Source organism: Chiloscyllium plagiosum, unplaced genomic scaffold, assembly GCF_037043375.1.
Source record: "Chiloscyllium plagiosum isolate Xiang-an unplaced genomic scaffold, Cpla_swu_hap1 HiC_scaffold_12, whole genome shotgun sequence".
In the NCBI taxonomy this organism is placed as follows: domain Eukaryota; kingdom Metazoa; phylum Chordata; class Chondrichthyes; order Orectolobiformes; family Hemiscylliidae; genus Chiloscyllium; species Chiloscyllium plagiosum.
This window is the reverse complement of record NW_028270150.1, coordinates 31,871,626-31,890,911: the sequence shown is the minus strand read 5'-3', so window position 1 is coordinate 31,890,911 and position 19,286 is coordinate 31,871,626. Positions and strand designations below refer to the sequence as shown.

Below are 19,286 nucleotides of genomic sequence, written 5' to 3'. Positions count from 1 at the left end.
GTACAACTGGCAAAAGTGAAAGCAACAGGAGCAAAACATTTAAGTAACAAGTGATTAGGTATAGAAGGCACTGCCTGAAAAGGGTGGTGGAGGCAAAGAATAGAGGAGGAAAGGGAATCAGATTGTTATCAACAAAAAAAGAATGTGGAGTTATTAGGAGAAAGTGCAAGAGGTGTGAACTGTTTATTCAGACAGCCAATCAGTGCAAGCACAACAGGCCTTCTAGGCCCTTGTGCACTAACAGTTATGAGATTCAGTCAAAGCTGTAACAGATATTTAAACCTTCAATTGGTTCCATCTGAACATGGTTCAGGAGGACTGCTCTTGATACATACACTCCATGCCAATTTGCAGTAAGTGCTATGGATAATGGGGAGGATGGCATTGCTAAGTATGAGAACTTTAGGGAACAATGCTGTTGGGTGGTGAAGGATGGTTTAGGATAAAGTTGCCACGGGGCCATACAAATATCCTGAGGAGCAGATGAAGAATGTGTGTGTTATTTTAACTGAAAATTTTAACACATTCTATTTACTGAAATAACTTAATTCAATACCATTGATGCTAGAAATAGTTATAAATTTATTTATCACAATATATTAGAAATGCACAGAAAAACTGACATATCAGATATATGTATACTGCATTAGGACACAATTTAACACCCTACCCTTTGGCAGGTTTGGTAGATGGGATTTGGAGCATTTAATCAGGTGCCCAGGTGGTGAATGGAAACCTCTGCCCCAGTTGCCTGTAGTGGAAAAGCTCACTGATGGCTTTCCTGCCCCGCTTCCAATTGAAGGCATTAAGGCTCCCTCAATCAGAGACCACTGATACAGTGGTGGACAGCAGATTCATCATATGGGAAGCTCGAGAAGGGATTCTGGGAGATCCCACATTCAAAGGCACTCAGTCACTGGTCAAGTTTGATCATTGAGGATCAGCTACACCTCAGCTCACCTCCTTTCCCCATTCCCCTGTAAATTTATTTCGCAATCCATCTCCCACCTGTGGCCAGGCCCCCCAAGCAATCCTAAGCCTCAGGTATGCAAATTATGAGCAGCAATCACCACTTCACAAATGGTACTGGCAGGCAACAAAGAGGTGTTCAGTTGGCTGGCAGCTCAATGTGGAACATGCTAGACAAGATCCCACAGTTGCCAATTAAGAGTCTGATTGACACCCTCTTGAAAAGGAGTGACATACTCTCAGAAAATGAATATTTTTTGAAAAGGATGGGTGAGGGAAGCAGCAAGACAAGGTTGTTGGCAGTGTGGGTAAGAATGCTGGCCCAAACTCAAAATTAGGCCACTCGCACCCCTCTGCATAAAAATTAGAACAATCTGCCTCTTCACTCCTTGATACTATGGTAGGGTCTGGAACATTCTTAACTTCCCTCTCCACAGAATGCCACTCTGTAGCTGGCTCCTGAAAGCTCTCCAAGTGTGAAGGAACCATTTGAGGAGGTATCGAACTGTTAGGCTTATTTCGGTTTTGCAACAGATCTCAAGTTTTCCCCCTAATATTCTCTCAAATGTGACAATGTGAAGTACAGTATGTAGTTTGATTGCATATTTTGTTTTCCTTCACAGCTGGTGTTCTGAAGAACAACTATTTGGCATGGCATCCCGTAGTACTGATGAATCCAGTGAGCTTAAAAGTCATTTCACTAGTTATTTTGACTTATTCAACTCTTAAGTTTTACTTCAGTAAAACTCAACTTTCAAGACCAACATCAGAAATTCTTCTCAGCTGCAAGTCTTCAGTAGAGTGGCGTCCAATTTTCATTTATAAACCATCTTTCCAGTTTTTAATAAAACTTGTTCCAGGCCTTCTGCAGTAGAGTGGATTGCATCCATCAGGAGCTGGAAATCAAAGCTCCAGTTACAAAGAAAGCAGCAAGTAAGCTGCTTCTCTTCCTCAGAATCAAAGTTTTTAAAAGGAGATATTCAACATGGAGGCAGTTCAAGTCCGACAATCAATTCTTCCAAAATTTGAGAACTGAAAGGTGTTCTGCCCCAACGTGCCTTGAAATAAGCACAGTCCCTTTCAAACTGGACCTCTTCAGTGACTGTATTATCTCCTCTGTAAAATACAAAAAAATGTTTTTTGCATAAAAGGGAAGCATTACTACTGCAAAAGTGAATAACCAAAACATTGGAGTAAAAAAGTACAAACATTTAAAGGACATTTTCTAAATATTTTCTCATGTTCTATTAACATAGATGCAGATGTAACAGCAGATTGAAGAATTTTTTTTAATGAAAATTTTTGTGTCTTTAAAATTATTTGGACTGTGAATTCTTTCACAGTTAGAAATGAACAACTTATTGCATCATTGTAACAAGATAAGGATTGTTCCAACATTTCTAAGTACATATTCATTCCAATAAAAAGTTCTTAAGTTTAAACTAAAGCATATGATTATCACTGTTCCGTCCAAGCATCAAATATGCACATTCTCAATGGTCCAACTGATTAAATTAGTAACTTAATCACATGGGTCAAAAGAGATCATTCCTACTTTGATTGTTTGTAATGTTGAATTTATTTCAGAGACAAAGCTTCAATAATCTAATGAAGTTACAAAAGCAGTGAAGCAAGAGTACCACCCATCCCTATCACATATTATTCCAACTAATAGACATTTTAAACTGGGAAGACGAGCAGATTTAGAATTTATTCCCTAACTATAAATGATTAATACAACATAGGAACACACCATTTGGCCAACTTAGCTTGCAGCGATTCCTAATCCTTAAGACCTGCTATCTATTGCACATACACTCTTTCTAACCCTCTGTTCACCTCCCATTCAGGTGTCTATCAAGTTACATTTTAAACATTGCTAAAGTGCCTGCTTCCACCACATCCAAGCACCTAACACCCTCTGCATGAAAGCTTTTCCCCATACTTCTCCCCCTCTCCCATTGGACTTGCACCTTTCCACCTTTGGAAAAAGCCTCTGACTATCCATCCCATCTATGCCTTTCAATTTTGTAGAACTCTATTAGATTACCTCTCAGCCTCAGTCTTGCCTGTGAAAACCATCAGATTTTATTCAATCTCTCCTCATAACTAAAATCCTCTAAACCAGGCAACATCCTGGTTAAACCTTCTCTGCACCTTCTCCAAAGCATCCATGTCCTTCTGGTGATGTGGTGACCAGAACTGCACACAATATTCCAAGGCTGATCTAAAGTCTTATACAGCTGTAACATAACTTGCTAACTTTTATACTTGATGCCTTGGCTGGTGAAGGCAAGCATGCTGTATGCCTTCTTGACTACCTTATCTACTTGTGTTGCCACTTTCAGAGGGGTCTGGGTGTACAGGTTCACAGATCTCTATGTCAGTGCTAAGGGCTCTAACATTTATTGTGTAATTCGCACCAGAATTTGATTTTCCAAAATGCTTCACTTCACACTTAATTGGATCCATCTGCCATTTCTCTACTCAAATCCTGCTGCATCCTTTGACAATCCTCCTCACTATCTCCACAAGTTTTGCTGACATCTGCAAATTTACTCACCTACATTTCCTCCAGATCATTTGCATATATATTACAAACAAAAGTCCCATCACTGATTCCTGCGGAATACCACTGCTGATCTCCAATCCAAAAAGCAACAATCTACTGCTACCCTGTCTCCAATAACCAAGCCAATTCTGTATCCATTTAACCAACACATCTCAGATCCCATGAGATTTTTTTTAGATTAGATTACATTACAGTGTGGAAACAGGCCCTTTGGCCCAACAAGTCCACACCGACCCACCGAAGCGCAACCCACCCATACCCCTACGTTTACCCCTTACCTAACACTACGGGCAATTTAGCATGGCCAATTCACCTGACCTGCACATCTTTGTGACTGTGGGAGGAAACCCACGCAGACACAGGGAGAACATGCAAACCCCACACAGTCAGTCAGTCGCCTGAGGCGGGAATTGAACCCGAGTCTCCGGCGCTGTGAGGCAGCAGTGCTAACCACTGTGCCAACGTGCAGCCCCCAGTGGATCCTAGCTTTCGTACCAGCCTGCCATGAGGTACCTTATCAAATGCCTGATTAAAGTCCGTGTAGACAACATCCACTCCCCTTTCCTCATCAAATCAATCATTCTTGTTATGTCCTCAAATAACTCAAAGTTGATAAGTCATGACATTTCCCATACATTGCTTATCAATAACAAGTCATTTATTTCCAAATGTGAATAAAATCTGTTTCTCAATATCTATTCCAACACTGACAGCAGGCTCACCGGCCTATAATTAGCTGGATTCTGTTTCCCTTCTGAATCAAAGGAGCAACACTGGCTCTTCTCCAGTTCACTGGAACCTTGCCTGAAGCCAAGGAGGATACAAAGATGTCTGTTAAGGCCCCAGCTATTTTTTCCCTTGCCTCTTATAGTATCCTGCGATAGATCCCATCTGGCCCTCAGGATTTGTCTCCATTAGTAGATTTCAAGATACCCAACACTTCCTTCTTCATTACGTTTTCCCGAGTATTCACACACCTTTCCCATACCTCAACATCCTTCACATGCTTCTCTTTGGTGAATGTAAATGTAAAGTACCAAAGCAAAGATTAATACAAAAGAAAATCAAAAAATGAACTTCAGGGTAAATGGCATCTTGATTAGAATTTGCAAAGACAGGAAAAATAAACACAAAAAGCTCAAGTATTACAATACTGCAGCATAATGAAACATGAAATTAATGTGCCCCACCCTGAACTCTATGTATTGATTTGGTTTTCTGCTATAATGCTGTGGTGAAACATTCCACTGAGAGAACAATAACCATTAGACAACAAATGTGTACCTCCTGATTACTAACTCTTGATTAGCTTATGCATATTTCTGGGTGTTCAGTCAGCAGTCCTCTCAGAAACAGGAGGGCTATAACCACACCAGAATAGATACCGAAACACCCCATATGAAAACCTAAAAATCCTTTTGCCTTCTCACTAATTTCGCTGATTATATAAATATATTTATATCATATTGTTACATTCTGAATAACTGGTTTGGAGATATTAAACCCAATGAGAGGAAATTAAACCCACCAATAGCAACTGATTCAGCTCAGTCTGCAACTCGTCCAGCCAACTCCCTGTCGTGGTTATCAGTATTCACTATCATAAACACAAAGCAAACAAAAGAACAAAACAACCACAAACCACAATAAATGTGTACCCTTTTCCTCTTCTTTCAAACCTCACCTTATAACATACATCATTTTTGACCTGAGATGAAAAGCAGACTATTATTCTTCATCTGATTACTGGTAACTTGATGAGAATGATCAAAAATGAAATGCTTTCTAGATTTTTCTCCTCCCCACAGCATCCATCTAAATTGACACTTAAAAACTACTGTTCAAGAAACACTACATTCACTTTCCATTCCCGTAAAAAGAGGGAAAAGAAGACCAAAAGTCACAGACTTGAGATTTCACATGGTGAGAAGCCTTTACCCACCTTTTCTTTCAACAAGATGCTAGCTACTAGTAATATGGAATCGTATCTCACCTGGGTCATTTTCTCGAACTGTAACCAGATAAAATAATCCCTGGCTTGATAAGAGGGCGGAGACCTGAGGAAAGAGCCTATCCATGACTTCACGACCTCTTTTGCCACCAGCCCAAGATGCCTCAATGCCACAACTACCTACCTGAGGGGGGAAAAAAAGTTAACTGCAAAAGGTAAAACAAAACTTAATTTTCTTTCTCAAAATAACCTGAAATACATCACAATACACGAAAGACTCAAACACTGGGTAGTAGGAGCATGACACTGCCAATGATTTTGGTGCCACCAGTTAAAGTAGCATACAAATACGAAAGGAAATGCAAAAAGCTTCCAAGCCAAATACAGAACTAAGTACATCCCAATCACTTAAAAATCACCAGCATTACATGACAATCTCCAAATCTCACAGCTTCAAACAGCCACTCGGTTTGATAGACATTTTCAACTCGAGAAAGTGAGGATAGCAGATACTGGAGATCAGAGTCAAAAGGTGTAGTCCTGCGAAAGCACAGCCAGTCAGGCAGTATCCAAGGAGCAGGAGAGTCGACGTTTCGAGCTTAAGCTCTTCATCAGGAATGGGTGGGTGGTCTAAGGGGGCTGAGGGATAAATGAGAGGGTGGGGGGTAGAAGGTAGCTGGGAATGAGATAGGTAGATGAAAGAGAGGAGTGATGTTGATAGGTCAGAGAGGAAGGCAGAGTGGATACGTGGGAAGAGAGATGGGCAGGTAGCTCAGTTCAAGAGGGCAGTGCCTAGTAAGAGGGTTGGATCTGGGATAAGGTGGGGGCAGGGGAAATGTGGAAACTGGTAAAATCAACATTGATCCCATGTTGGTGGTGGGTTTTACCACATTCAGAGCAATGGACACAGTAGATGACATGCTTGGAAGTACAGGTAAATTGCTGTCAGGTGTGGAAGTATCCTTTGGGGCCTTGGACGGAGACGAGGTGTGGGGAGACAGGACGCCAACTGGCGAAACATTGCAGAGAACGTGTGGGACACACGCACCAATCAACCCCACTGCTGTGTGGCCGAACACTTCAACTCCCCCTCCCATTTCGCCAAGGACCTATAAATCCTTGATCGCCTCCACCGTCAAACTATAGCCACCCAACGCCAGGAGGAAGAACGCCTCATCTTCTGCCTTGGGACCCTCCAACCACACGGGATTAATGTTGATTTCACCAGTTTCCTCATTTTCCCTGCCCCCTCCTTATTCCAGGTCCAACCCTCCAATTCAACACCACCCCTTGAACTGTCCTACCTGTCCATCTCCTTTCCCACCTATCCACTCCACCCTCCTCTCCAATCTATCACCATCACCCACCATCATCTATCTATTACATTCCCAGCTACCTTCCTCCCAGCACCACCTCCCTCCCATTTATCTCAGCTCCCTTGGGATACCCCCTCATTCCTGAAGAAGAACTAATGTTCGAAATGTTGACTTTTCTGCTCCTTAGATGCTGCCTGACTGGCTGTGCTTTTCCAGCACCATACTTTTCGACACAGACATTTTCAACTTTATTTTGCCAGTGCTATGGGAACATGGCTGAAGGAGAAAAGTCCATTGAAATGGCCTCCTGAATGTAATATTCCCTAAAGCCATTGCTGCACAGAGATGAACATTCAAGAGTGAGAAAATTACTATTTGCTCTAATACAGCTAGACAGAAATTGATTTCTAGCAAAGTGTCAAACATGATTCAAATTTGCATCACCACAACCAAGAACATTTTTTCTGAGGTTAGGACTTTTATTCAGATTATTTCTGGAAATAGGAGAAAGTGAGGACTGCAGATGCCAGAGATCAGAGCTGAAAAATGTGTTGCTGGAAAAGCGCAGCAGGTCAGGCAGCATCCAAGGAGCAGCCATTCCTGAAGAAGGGCTTATGCCCGAAAAGTCGATTCTCCTGCTCCTTGGATGCTGCCTGACCTGCCGGGCTTTTCCAGCAACACATTTTTCAGCTATTTCTGGAAATAGACTATCACACAGTTTTAATATTTTAACATTAGCACAGCTTGATACACTGGAGCAAAATTACATAATTTGAAAAGTCAAAGTTTTATTCACATATACTCACTTCTTCTGAAGGAGTCACCACATAAGGTGGGTTAAATATTAACACATCAACTTGATTTTGCAGCCGTGGCAATAATCCTGTAACCTAAAATTACAATAAAACAAAAATTAAAACAAATAGTTAACTTTTTTCAGCATCAGAACAAAAGAACAGAAATCTTGAGGCCAACTATTCAGTTTGTTACTTTACAAATTAAACTTCTTTTCATAGGTTTTCCATTCAGTCCTAATTGAAATGCATCTCCGACAGGATGGAACATCTATTCAACCACGAAATGTTGTGTGTTCCAGTGCATTACACCAAGGCATCAAATCCAAATTCTGACAATTTGCAAAGATTAAATCTAATACTAATTCTAATATTAGAACATAAGGAGTACAAATTGCCAAAAAACAAATAGAAAATAATCCTTGGGCTGACTTTTCCCAAAGATCAGCTAAGTGTTCACTTTCAGCAACTTTCATCTAGAGCTTCTCCCTGTTTGCTCCAGTGGGTTTTCTCACTCAATTTTACACAGCTCACCTGGCTGGCCAGCATTTACTGTTCATCCTAGTTGCCCTTGAGGTGGTGGTGAAATGCTGCAATTCATGTGCTGTGGGTTGACCCACAATGCTCTTTAGGGAGGGGATTGATAATTTTTACCCAGTAACACTGGAGGAATGGCAAAATATTCCTAAGTCAGTATGATGGGGAGGGAAATTGCAGGTGGGTGGGGTTCCATGTATCTGCTGCCCTTGTCCTTCTAGATAGAAGTGGCTGTGGATTTGGAAGGTACTATCTAATGATCTTTGATGAATTTCTGCAGTGCATCTTGTAGACAGTACATACTGGTGCTACTGAGCATCAGTGGCGGAAAGGGCAAACGCTTGTGGATTCAGTGACAATCAAGCAGGCTGATGGTACCAAGTTTGTGTTTTGAGTGTCAATGGTGCTGCACCCATCCAAACAAGTGGAAAGCATTCCATCACACTCCTGATTTGCACTTTGTAGATGGTGAACAGGCTTTAGGGTGTCAGGGAGTGAGTTACTCACCAAAGTATTCCTAGCATCTGACTTGCTCTTATAGCCATTGCATTTATGTGGCTAGTACAGTTGAGTTTTTGGTCAATGGTAACCCCCAGGATGTTGACGGTGGGTGAATTCTGTGATGGCAACACCATTGAATAAATCAAGCTGCAGTAGTTACATTGTCCCTCATTGAACATGGTCAATGCCTGACATTTCCAAGATGCAAATGTTACTTGCAACTTGTCAGCACAAGCCTAGATATTGTCCATGAGCTGCTTCAGTATCTAAGGAGTTGTGAATGGCACTGAACATTGGTGAACATTCTTACTTCTGACCTTATGATGGAGGGAAGGTGATTGAAGAAGTGGCGAAGATGGTTGGACCTAGGACTCTACCTGGAGAAACACCTGCAGAGATGTCCTGAACAGAGATGACAGAACTCCAACAACTACAGCTATCTTCTTATTTGCTAGGTACGGCTCCAACTGCTCAGAATTTCCAGGTTTCTCTTCACAATGCCATACTTAAAGCCCAACTGTGCACCAGGTCAGAGGCTGCCAGCCAGAAACTTCCTTTTTCCATCCCAGCATGGGATGAATTTCCCTGAAGATGGATGATAAAAGGAGGATGGTTAGCACCCAGATTTGCTGACAGGGATCTGGAGGTCCTGGTGGGGCAGGGTTATGTTAGTTTTCATTCTTCAAAACCATCAAGAGAAGGCCTCAGCACAAAAAACTGCCAGCCTGGTTTGAAGTTTCCACCTGTGCCTTACTGCAGCAGCCATGGCCCAGAAGACAGACAAGCAGTGTAGCAAAAAACTTAATGACTTTCTCCTCTCTGTGAGGGTAAATACAATGTGTCTCTGTTTCCTCACAGTCTAACTCTGCTACTGCACTCTCCTCCTAAGGAGTATGGTCTACCAGTCATTATTACTCTCATCTTCCCTCAATCGCTCACATACACCCCATCCTCCCAAACCAATAATCCTTCATGCCCTCTGTGCTTCCTACTTTCCCACTTGGGGTAGCTCACTACTTTTCTTCTACCTGCATGAAAACGTTAAGCTGTACTTTCATCTCACTCAATCCCTAGCTTTAGGTAACTACAGGAAGGATAGCACAGAAAAGGGCAGAGAGCCAGAGCAGATGGTGGGGTGCCAATATCATTTCCTATCCTATGTGAGGAAATTTCTTGAATGCACAGGTGAGGATAGAAACTACTTAGGTGAGGATGCAGAGACCTCCATACCCCACCAACCAAATAAGATTCATTGTCAAGTGCTGTGCTGCTCCCTCATTATATCCTTGAATGTATTCTTAACATTTCAAAGCTTCTACATTTACTTCACAATCTTCTGCAGGCACTAGTGACATCTGAACATTCCCTACCCAAAGACAGCAATCTCCTCCCTGACTTCTGAAGAAGAAGTAAAAATGCCTCAGAGGAAGCAGCAACAAGGCTGCCTCCTGCACCTCCACCAGCTTAGTTACGGACAGTTCTGTGGGGACTTTCACAAGGTTAGAGTTGGAGCACATGATGGTTAGCATATCATTACCACATCTCCACAGCTGGCCAAGGCAAAAACAAAGGTTGCTGACTAGATTTCTGCTCAGTCCCAGGCAGGAGAGGACTTCACAATATTAGCTATTAATAACAAATGGGGGGAGATTGTCAGTGTGGTAGGAAAATGATAACTTCACCGTCCCACATTAATCAAGGAAGGCATGTAAGATAATACCGGGCACATTGTAGTCCAAGCAGCTTGTCAATCTTGTGCAGGCTATAAAGCTCTGAATGTAAATTAAAGAGCTTAGGTGAAATGTTTGTGACGCCAAGACTAACAAAGTTGAAGCCTATCATGCATGATGGAAAATTATGCTAACTTTACAAAAAAAAAAATCAGTCTACTGTAAAAGGAAGTAAAACCAGATTGCTGACTAGTCTCATGCTAAAGGTTATTCAACCTCTACGCTTGCAAAAAGGGATAAAATAAAACTGATAAGAGGAACCAAGGAAACAGCTATCATGTATTTGCACAACTCTTAGAATCTCAGAGTCCTGAGGATTCTGGTCAAAGGATACATCAGTGATCATTCTGAAAGGTTACAAGGAAAAAAAGACACAGAGATAGAGACATTGGAAACAACGAGACCCACCATTGCAAGAAGACCTTGTGTTTGGGACTCTGAAGACTTCAACTCAGAGTGAACCTGGCCAGTTCATCATACATAGATAGTATTAAAGTTTAAATGCTTACAGTGCACTGGAGTAGCAATGCAGAGTAGTGAGTTGAATATGAGAATAAATGAGATACATGCATGTTGTAAGTGATTTAAATACTAATAAAGATTAACTTTTACTTGCCTCTAGTTGGAATCTCTTTGTCCATAACATCAATTGACATATTAGTCCAAGGGTCAACGCTTTACAGTCTGCCTGGACACTACTTGTGCTACACAGCCATTAACTAGGATTTATTTGTAATGTTGAATGACCTTTCCCCAGGGTCAGGGAGTCCAAGACTACAGTAGATTAGATTAGATTACTTACAGTGTGGAAACAGGCCCTTCAGCCCAACAAGTCTACACCGACCCTCCGAAGAGCAACCCACCCAGACCCATTCACCTACATTTACCTCTTCACCTAACACTACGAGCAATTTAGCATGGCCAATTCACACAATCCAAAGGTGTGCAGGTAAGGAGAGGAAACCAGACCACCCGGAGTAAACTCACGCAGACATGGGGAGAATGTGCAAACTCCACACAGACAGTTGCCTGAGGCGGGAATTGAACCTGGGTCTCTGGTGCTGTGAGGAGGTTTAAGGCGAGAGACAAGAGATTTAAAATGGACCTAAGGGGCAATCTTTTCACAGAGAGGACAGTGCATGTGTGGAATGAGCCTCCAGAGCAAGTTGTGGAGGCTGGTACAACTACAGCATTTAAAAGGCATCTGGATGGTACAAGAATAGGAAGAGTTTAAAAGGGATATGGGCCAAATGCTGATAAATAGGACTAGCTTAATGTAGAATATCTGGTCGGCATGGAGGAGTTGGACTGAAGGGTCTGTTTCTGTGCTGTACATCTCTACGATATTGTCAAGATTGCTTCTGGCCAAGATTTTTTAGTAGACATGCATGAGGTTCACATCCAGAAGATATTTTCAAATCAATCTGTTCAGAGATGTTACTACTACTCTTGAGCAGGTGAGACTTAAAACCCACGCCTCCAGGTTCAGAGGGTAGGACAGACACAGAATTCTGTGATTACAGATTAATCTATACTGAGGGTGCGTGTGTGTCGGATTACAACAATTGCCCTCTTGAAAGACCTCACTTAGCAAACAAGTAGTGCCAGCTTTCTCAGAGGTAATAAAAGGACTCTGCTCAGCCAGCTTCAGATGTGGTGGCAGGCTATTTTCATTTCAATTATACAACGGCTATCAGATAAAGGCTGAGTGTTAACACAGGTCATGCTTCACAGAGAGTGTCACTGGCTCAGCTTGTTAATCCAGTTGCCCACCCCCTAAACTTTCAGATTCCTTTCAGCCTTAGCCTTCCTGTCGACCCCATTGGATTTGTTATTTGTCACATTCACACTCAAAAAAACTTTTAATTCATTTCCCCACTTTGCCGAAGCTCAAAGCATACAGCTTAGTTATACTAAACACCGTTGTGCACTATCCCCCACTGAATCCACGGTGATGACCATTGATAACCTCCCAGCTCCCTCAGTTAACCCTAGCTTTCCCATGCTCTGTCATTTTTCCCCCCCCCCCCAAGCGTGGGATGTGGGCATCCCTGGGTACACAGCATTTAGTATCCTTCCCTAATTGCCTTCTTGAACCACAGTCACCCATGTGCTGTGAATAAACATAGGGAGGCAATTCCAGGTCTCCCACCCTTATATGAATCTGCATCTCAGCATACTGCTTCCACTCCCCAAAACTGACATCCCTAACTTTCCATCAAAGCAGTCAGTCCTGATAAATCTTTGACTTTCAGAGAACAGACTCCAGAACTGACTGTGGCAAGCCCACTCTCTCACTTGAAATGACAATCCACCAATCCCAGACTGACCATATCCCAACCTCTGGCCTAACACTGGACAACGCCCTTGACGAAATGTGGCAGCACTCTCTGACTTGCTTGAGGACTAGTCACCTTAGACTCAGGAGACATGGCCATTTGTTTGAAGCACAGGGAGTGTGTGTCCTGTAAACTGTTGGTACATGCTGTAAGTGCAACATTGATGAAGCACGCAGTTTCAGGCTAACATGTCCATCCCCTTCAAATGACTGAAAATTACTGGCAAACCTAAATTGTTTTCCTTTGCATCTGTGCTAAAAGGCAAGGTAAGACAGAAGTACTACGAACATTTAAATTCTGGTTGAGGTGCACTGGGGAAAAAGGCATGATGACCATCCAAATAGATGCAAAGTGAGGACTAAAGGCATGCTTGGAGTGCTGAGTTACACTTTGGTGCAACACAAGATTGTCATTTGTCCCTGCTCACAAATTGACCTGGCAACAGTATTAAAGTGAAAGGTGTTGCTGAGCACCAAAAGTGCAAGACTGAAGGAGTGAGCTGATATTAAGTGAATCAGAGATGTGTCGTGAAGATGTGGTGCCAATCTCGTCCAGTGCCAACATTCAAGAAGAAAGAATGCAGGCATTGACTGGCCACAACGTGTCTAGAGGTGTTGAGGAATACTGGCTGAGGTGCAAGCCCAGAGAAGATGCCACTGTGCTGCAGCTGCCAGAAACCTGCACAAAAAGCTTTTATGTCAGAAATTCTCACTGACTAGTTTCTTTCAACTGCTTGGGAAAATAACAAATTCGATATAATTGAGGTGAGATGTTAATGTATGCAAATAGGATCCTTGCCACTCAACATGAAGACTGCCATCTAGCTGTTAAAACCTCATGTGCAAAATCAAACTTTGTTGTTTATCTCAGGCATACAGCACAGAAACAGACCCTTTGGTTCAACCACTCCATGCTGGACATGACCCCAAACTAAACCTGCATGCTTCTGGCTCAAACACCTCCAAACTTTTCCTATTCATGTAACTATCCAAATATCTTTTAAACATTGTAATTGTACTACCCACATCCGTTATTTCCTTGGGACGTTTGTTCCACATGCAAACCACCTGCTGGGTAAAAAAATTGCCTCGTGTCTTTAAGATGCTGCTCCACCTTAAAAATGTGCCCCCTAGTCTTGAACTCACCCCACCTAGGGAAGAGACAATTACCATTCGCTATCTACACCTCATTATTTTCTAAACTTCTATCAGGTTGCCTCTCAACCTCCTATGCTCGAGTGAAAAAAGTCCCAGCCTTTCTTTGTAAGTCAAACCTTCAATACCCAGCAACAGCCTGGTAAATTGCAGTTGTGCATATTTTCGCTGAGCTAGGAAACTGACCTGCAGATGTTTCGTCCCCTGTCTATGTAACATCCTCAGTGCTTTGGAGCCTCCTATGAAGCGCTGCTATACTGTGTCTTCGGGAATTTATTTGGTTCTATTCCTGCTGCTTCCAGTTGTTCATTGTAGTAGCAGGTATATTGGGTCTATGTGCTTATTGATGGAGTCTGTGGATGAGTGCCATGCCTCTATAAATTCTCTGGCTGTTCTCTGTTTGGCTTGACCTATGATTGTTGTGTTGTCCCAGTCGAATTCGAGGCCCTGATCATCTGTGCGTGGCTACTAGGGTCAGCTGGTCTTGACATTTAGTGGCACTCAGTTAGTGCGTGTACAGGAAAGCCACGCACTGACCAGGTCCTGAACTACAACAGCAACCACCCAAACACAAAGAGAAGGTCTGTTCGGACCCTGTCCAAAAGGGCTAAAACACACTGCAGGACTGCCAACCTACAAAAGGTAAGAAGAACATCTCCATAGAGTGAACACCCCCGCAACTTCATCCACAGTGGCCTAATAGACAAACAATGCAACAAGGACATAGAGTCATAGAGATGTACAGCATGGAAACAGACCCTTCGGTCCAACCTGCCCATGCCGACCAGATATCCCAACCCAATCTAGTCCCACCTGCCAGCACCCTGCCCATATCCCTTCAAACCCTTCCTATTCATATACCCATCCAAATGCCTCTCAAATGGTGCAATTGTACCAGCTTCCACCACATCCTCTGGCAGCTCATTCCATACACGTACCACCTTCTGCGTGAAAAAGTTGCCTTTTAGGTCTATTTTATATCTTTCCCCTCTCACCCTAAACCTATGCCGTTTAGTTCTGGACTCCCCATCCCCAACCTTTGCCTATTTACCCTATCCATGTCCCTCATAATTTTGTAAACCTCTATAAGGTCACCCCTCAGCGTCCGACGCTCCAGGGAAAACAGCCCCAGCCTGTTAAACCTCTCTCTATAGCTCAAATCCTCCAACCCTGGCAACATCCTTGTCAATCTTTTCTGAATCCTTTCAAGTTTCACAACATCTTTCCAATAGGAAGGAGACCAGAATTGCATGTAATATTCTAACAGTGGCCTAACCAATGTCCGGTACAGCCACAACATGACCTCCCAACTCCTGTACTCAATACTCTGACCAATAAAGGAAAGCATACCAAACGCCTTCTTCACTATCCTATCTACCTGCGACTCCACTTTCAAGGAGCTATGAACCTGCACTCCAAGGTCTCTTTGTTTAGCAACACTCCCTAGGACCTTACCATTAAGTGTATAAGTCCTGCTAAGATTTGCTTTTCCAAAATGCAGCACCTCGCATTTATCTGAATTAAACTCCATCTGCCACTTCTCAGCCCATTGGCCCATCTGGTCCAGATCCTGTTGTAATCTGAGGTAACTCTCTTCGTTGTCCACTACACCTCCAATTTTGGTGTCATCTGCAAACTTACTAACTGTACCTCTTATGTTCGCATCCAAATCATTTATATAAACGACAAAAAGTAGAGGACCCAGCAGCGATCCTTGTGGCACTCCACTGGTCACAGGCCTCCAGTCTGAAAAACAAACCTCCACCACCATCCTCTGTCTTCTACCTTTGAGCCAGTTCTGTACCAAATGGCTAGTTCTCCCTGTATTCCATGAGATCTATCCTTGCTAATCAGTCCCCCATGGGGTACCTTGTCAAACGCCTTACTGAAGCCCATATAGATCACATCTACTACTCTGCCATCAATCTTCTTTGTTACTTCTTCAAAAAACTCAATCAAGTTTGTGAGACATGATCTCCTACGCACAAAGCCATGTTGACTATCCCTAATCAGTCCTTGCCTTTCAAAATACATGTACATCCTGTCCCTCAGGATTCCCTCCAACAACTTGCCCACCACTGAGGTCAGGCTCACCGGCCTATAGTTCCCTGGCTTGTCTTTACCGCCCTTCTTAAACAGTAGCACCACGTTTGCCAACCTCCAGTCTTCCGGCACCTCACTTGCCACCGCACTAGCCACGTTACCCTATGTAAAAAACTCATGAATTGACAGGCATGCTCAGACAACAACTCATCACGACAAAAGACCAACACCCATCAAGTGCGAGACTAAGGTCATTTACAAGATTCCTTGCAAAGACTGCACAAAACACTATATAGAACAAATAGGCAGACAACTAGCAATCCACATCCACGAATTAGCCACTAAACGCCACAACCAGCTGTCCCTAGTAGCCATGCACGCAGATGACAAGGACCATAAATTCGACTAGGACAACAGAACGATCATAGGACAAGGAAAATAGCCATAGAATTTGTAGAAGCATGGCACTCATCCACAGACTCCATCAACAAGCATATAGACCTAGACCCAATATACCGGCCATAACAACAAAGAACTGGTAGCAGCAAGAACAGAACCAAATAAATTCCAGAAGACAGTACAGCAGCGCCTCACAGGAGGCTCAAAAGCGCTGAAGAGGTCACCTAGACAGGGAAGAAACGTCTGCAAATCAATTTCCCAGCTCGGCGAACATACCCACAACCACAACACTGGCACTCGAGCTACAAATCTTTACGCAAACTTTGAATCCTGGTAAATCGCTTCTGAACATTCTCCAGCTTCTGGGTGACCAGAACTAGACACAGTATTCCAGAAGAGGTCTCACCAATGTCGTGTACAACCTCAACTTGACTTTGCACCTCCTATACTCAAAAGGACTGAATAATGAAGGCAAGCGTACCAAATGCCTTTTTATCTACCCTGGGGCGTCCTCAACGTCAATCTCTTTTCATTCTCTCCATACTTTCCCAACTTACCATTGCTGACGCCAAAGGCTGGGCAAATTCCACCCCTTGGATTTAACATATGTGATCATTTCTCTCATATTGCAACATTCAGCAAATTGCTTTCAGACCTTTAAATAGGCCAATTGCATCAGTCATATTGCCAATTACACTTCTAAGGGGAAGGACAAATGACAAGTGGTGCCACGAATAGAATGCTATTGACAAAGATCATTGAGCAGTCTCTGAACTGCAATGCTTGATTTTTAATCCATCTGGAAATCACAACTTACCAAGTCAGTAATGATTGGTTGGATGTTCACTCCATTACATCTTGCACTTTCCACTGAGCAAGAAGCAGCCAAAGGGTTAATATCTGTACATCTATGAATCAAAAGCAATTAAAAGACACATATCAAAGTTCAAATTTCACCTTTTGCTACTGTTTCTGTCACCAAATTTCTCAGTAGTTAAAACTTTTGAGTAGAAATCATCTATCTCTTCAAAAACCAAACTCAACTCTGTAAGAAGCTGTTGAGCAGGATGCCAAAGTGAATGTTAATGTTGCGATAAATACCAATCATTAAGAGCCAACACACTATTCCCTGTGGAAGGACACACCTCCTATCTGATCCTTTCCACATGCCAGCCTTGTCCAGTATTTACCTATGACAGCTTCTCTTTAGTACAAACAGGAGCTCATGCATTTCTTATTTCATTTTAGTTGTAGTCCATGAATATGAAGTTTTGACATCACATTAATTACTGCACAATAAACAAAAACTGCCAAATTACCTACTTACAGATAAAATGAGGTAGGTCCAATAATAGAAGCTAGGAATACAGAGACAACACCAGATCCTGCACCAACCTCAAGGCAGATCCTGGGACTGGAAAAATAACGTTATTTTCCATTGTAATAGTACAAATTCTGCCCACTTCCTATGTAAAACAACTTGTTCACAGAATTAACTATTTGATCATATACAAAAGAAGTTAATAGGTTTTTTGATAATTAATACTGCAGAAGTTTGTATGCCAAAAATGTATACCTAATGACAAAACAATGTTTAAAACATAACTTCACGGTTAAGATTTGATCAGTCGTAAAAAAGTTGTGAATCTCTTCCCCGATATACATTTAGATGAGGGGTTGACAACTTGTGGCTCCAGAGGCATGTATCAGCCCTCAAATCAATCAAATACATTTTGCTTTTAATTAAATGTTTTCTTTTTTGAAACTTTTGTAAGAATCATTCAATAAAATATTTGCACTTTTCCCAGTTTTCCTCATTTTGTTCCCCTCAGCTCATCTCAAATAAATACTGCCGTGTCTTATGCTATACTAAGTTCCATCTACCTTTATCACCTATATTGACTCCAAGTTTCCTAACGCCTTAACTTAAAATTCTAATGCGCCTTGTTTTAAATGCCATTCAATAATAACTATGTCCTTCTCTACCCTGGTCCCACATTATGTATATACTCCCTTAAAAGCTTCTGATCAAGCTACTGGTTATCCCCTTCTTGAACTCAGCATCTATTTATTTCTGAAGTCTCTGAAATACCTATGTTAACGTCTCATGTAAACATAACACTGTCACCTTGCTTAAAAAAAGCCATATCATTGGATGTGCTATGAAAAACCGAGCAATCAGAAAAACAGTTAAGTCATCAATGCACAATGATAAGGCACATTACTATACCGAGAAAATAGGAAAACGTTTTTAGGTAGTTCATATTGTTATTCTTCAGATAAAAATGTACCAGAGTTGCTTTATCTCCTTTACATCTTTTTCCAAGGCATCCATTAATAGGAATGTATCTTCTGCTGGATCATACACATCAGCATATTCTCCATGGCCAACATGTGGACTGAAAGGTGTTGAAAACATCCTTCTCTGTAAAAGGAAAGTGAACAAATTTCTCTCTTCTGTAGTTAGATTTGGCTGAGGACACAAGTAGTTTATTCCTTACCTTGGTATAATCTCAAATTAGCATAACATTGGAGGCAGGACCTTATAGAAATCACTTGATAGAAATGTGGACATTGAAATACAAAACGATAGGAGTAGATTTTTCACCACTTTGAATCTGCTCTGGCATTCAACATGATTACGGCTGATCATCCATCTCAGTAAACTGTTACTGCTTTTTGCCCATACCTTCTGATCCCTTTAGACCTAATAATCATATGTAACTTCTCCCTGAAAACATTCAACATTTTTCCTCAACTGCAGAGAATTCCAGACTCATCACTGAGTGAAGAAATTTCTCATCTTAGTCCTAAATGGCCAGCCAGTTTCCTTATACGGTGACCCCTACACACTGGGCAACATCCAATATTCAATAAGAAATATTCTTAATTTAAGTTCACATTTTAGAGTGTATACGGATGGAAAGCATCAGGATCCCATATTTCAATCTAACAACCCTGGAATATATTACTAGAGAATA

At 42.0% G+C, this 19,286-nt stretch overlaps 1 protein-coding gene across 2 annotated transcripts; it reads right to left on the bottom strand.

Moving 5' to 3' along the window:
* Positions 1-562: 562 nt before the first annotated feature.
* Positions 563-18,730, bottom strand: hemk2 (HemK methyltransferase 2, ETF1 glutamine and histone H4 lysine). Of its 2 annotated transcripts, none has more exons than XM_043701202.2 (6): positions 18,597-18,730; positions 17,633-17,719; positions 17,123-17,213; positions 7,615-7,698; positions 5,535-5,676; positions 563-2,085 (listed from the first exon to the last, which is right to left on the bottom strand). In XM_043701202.2, the coding sequence occupies exons 1-6, from the start codon at positions 18,722-18,724 to the stop codon at positions 1,979-1,981; spliced, it is 639 nt and encodes a 212-aa protein (XP_043557137.2). In that variant the 5' UTR covers positions 18,725-18,730; the 3' UTR covers positions 563-1,978. The 2 variants fall into 2 exon arrangements, with proteins under 2 accessions (XP_043557137.2, XP_043557140.2); XM_043701205.2 differs by having other exon boundaries at positions 5,535-5,672.
* Positions 18,731-19,286: the final 556 nt, after the last annotated feature.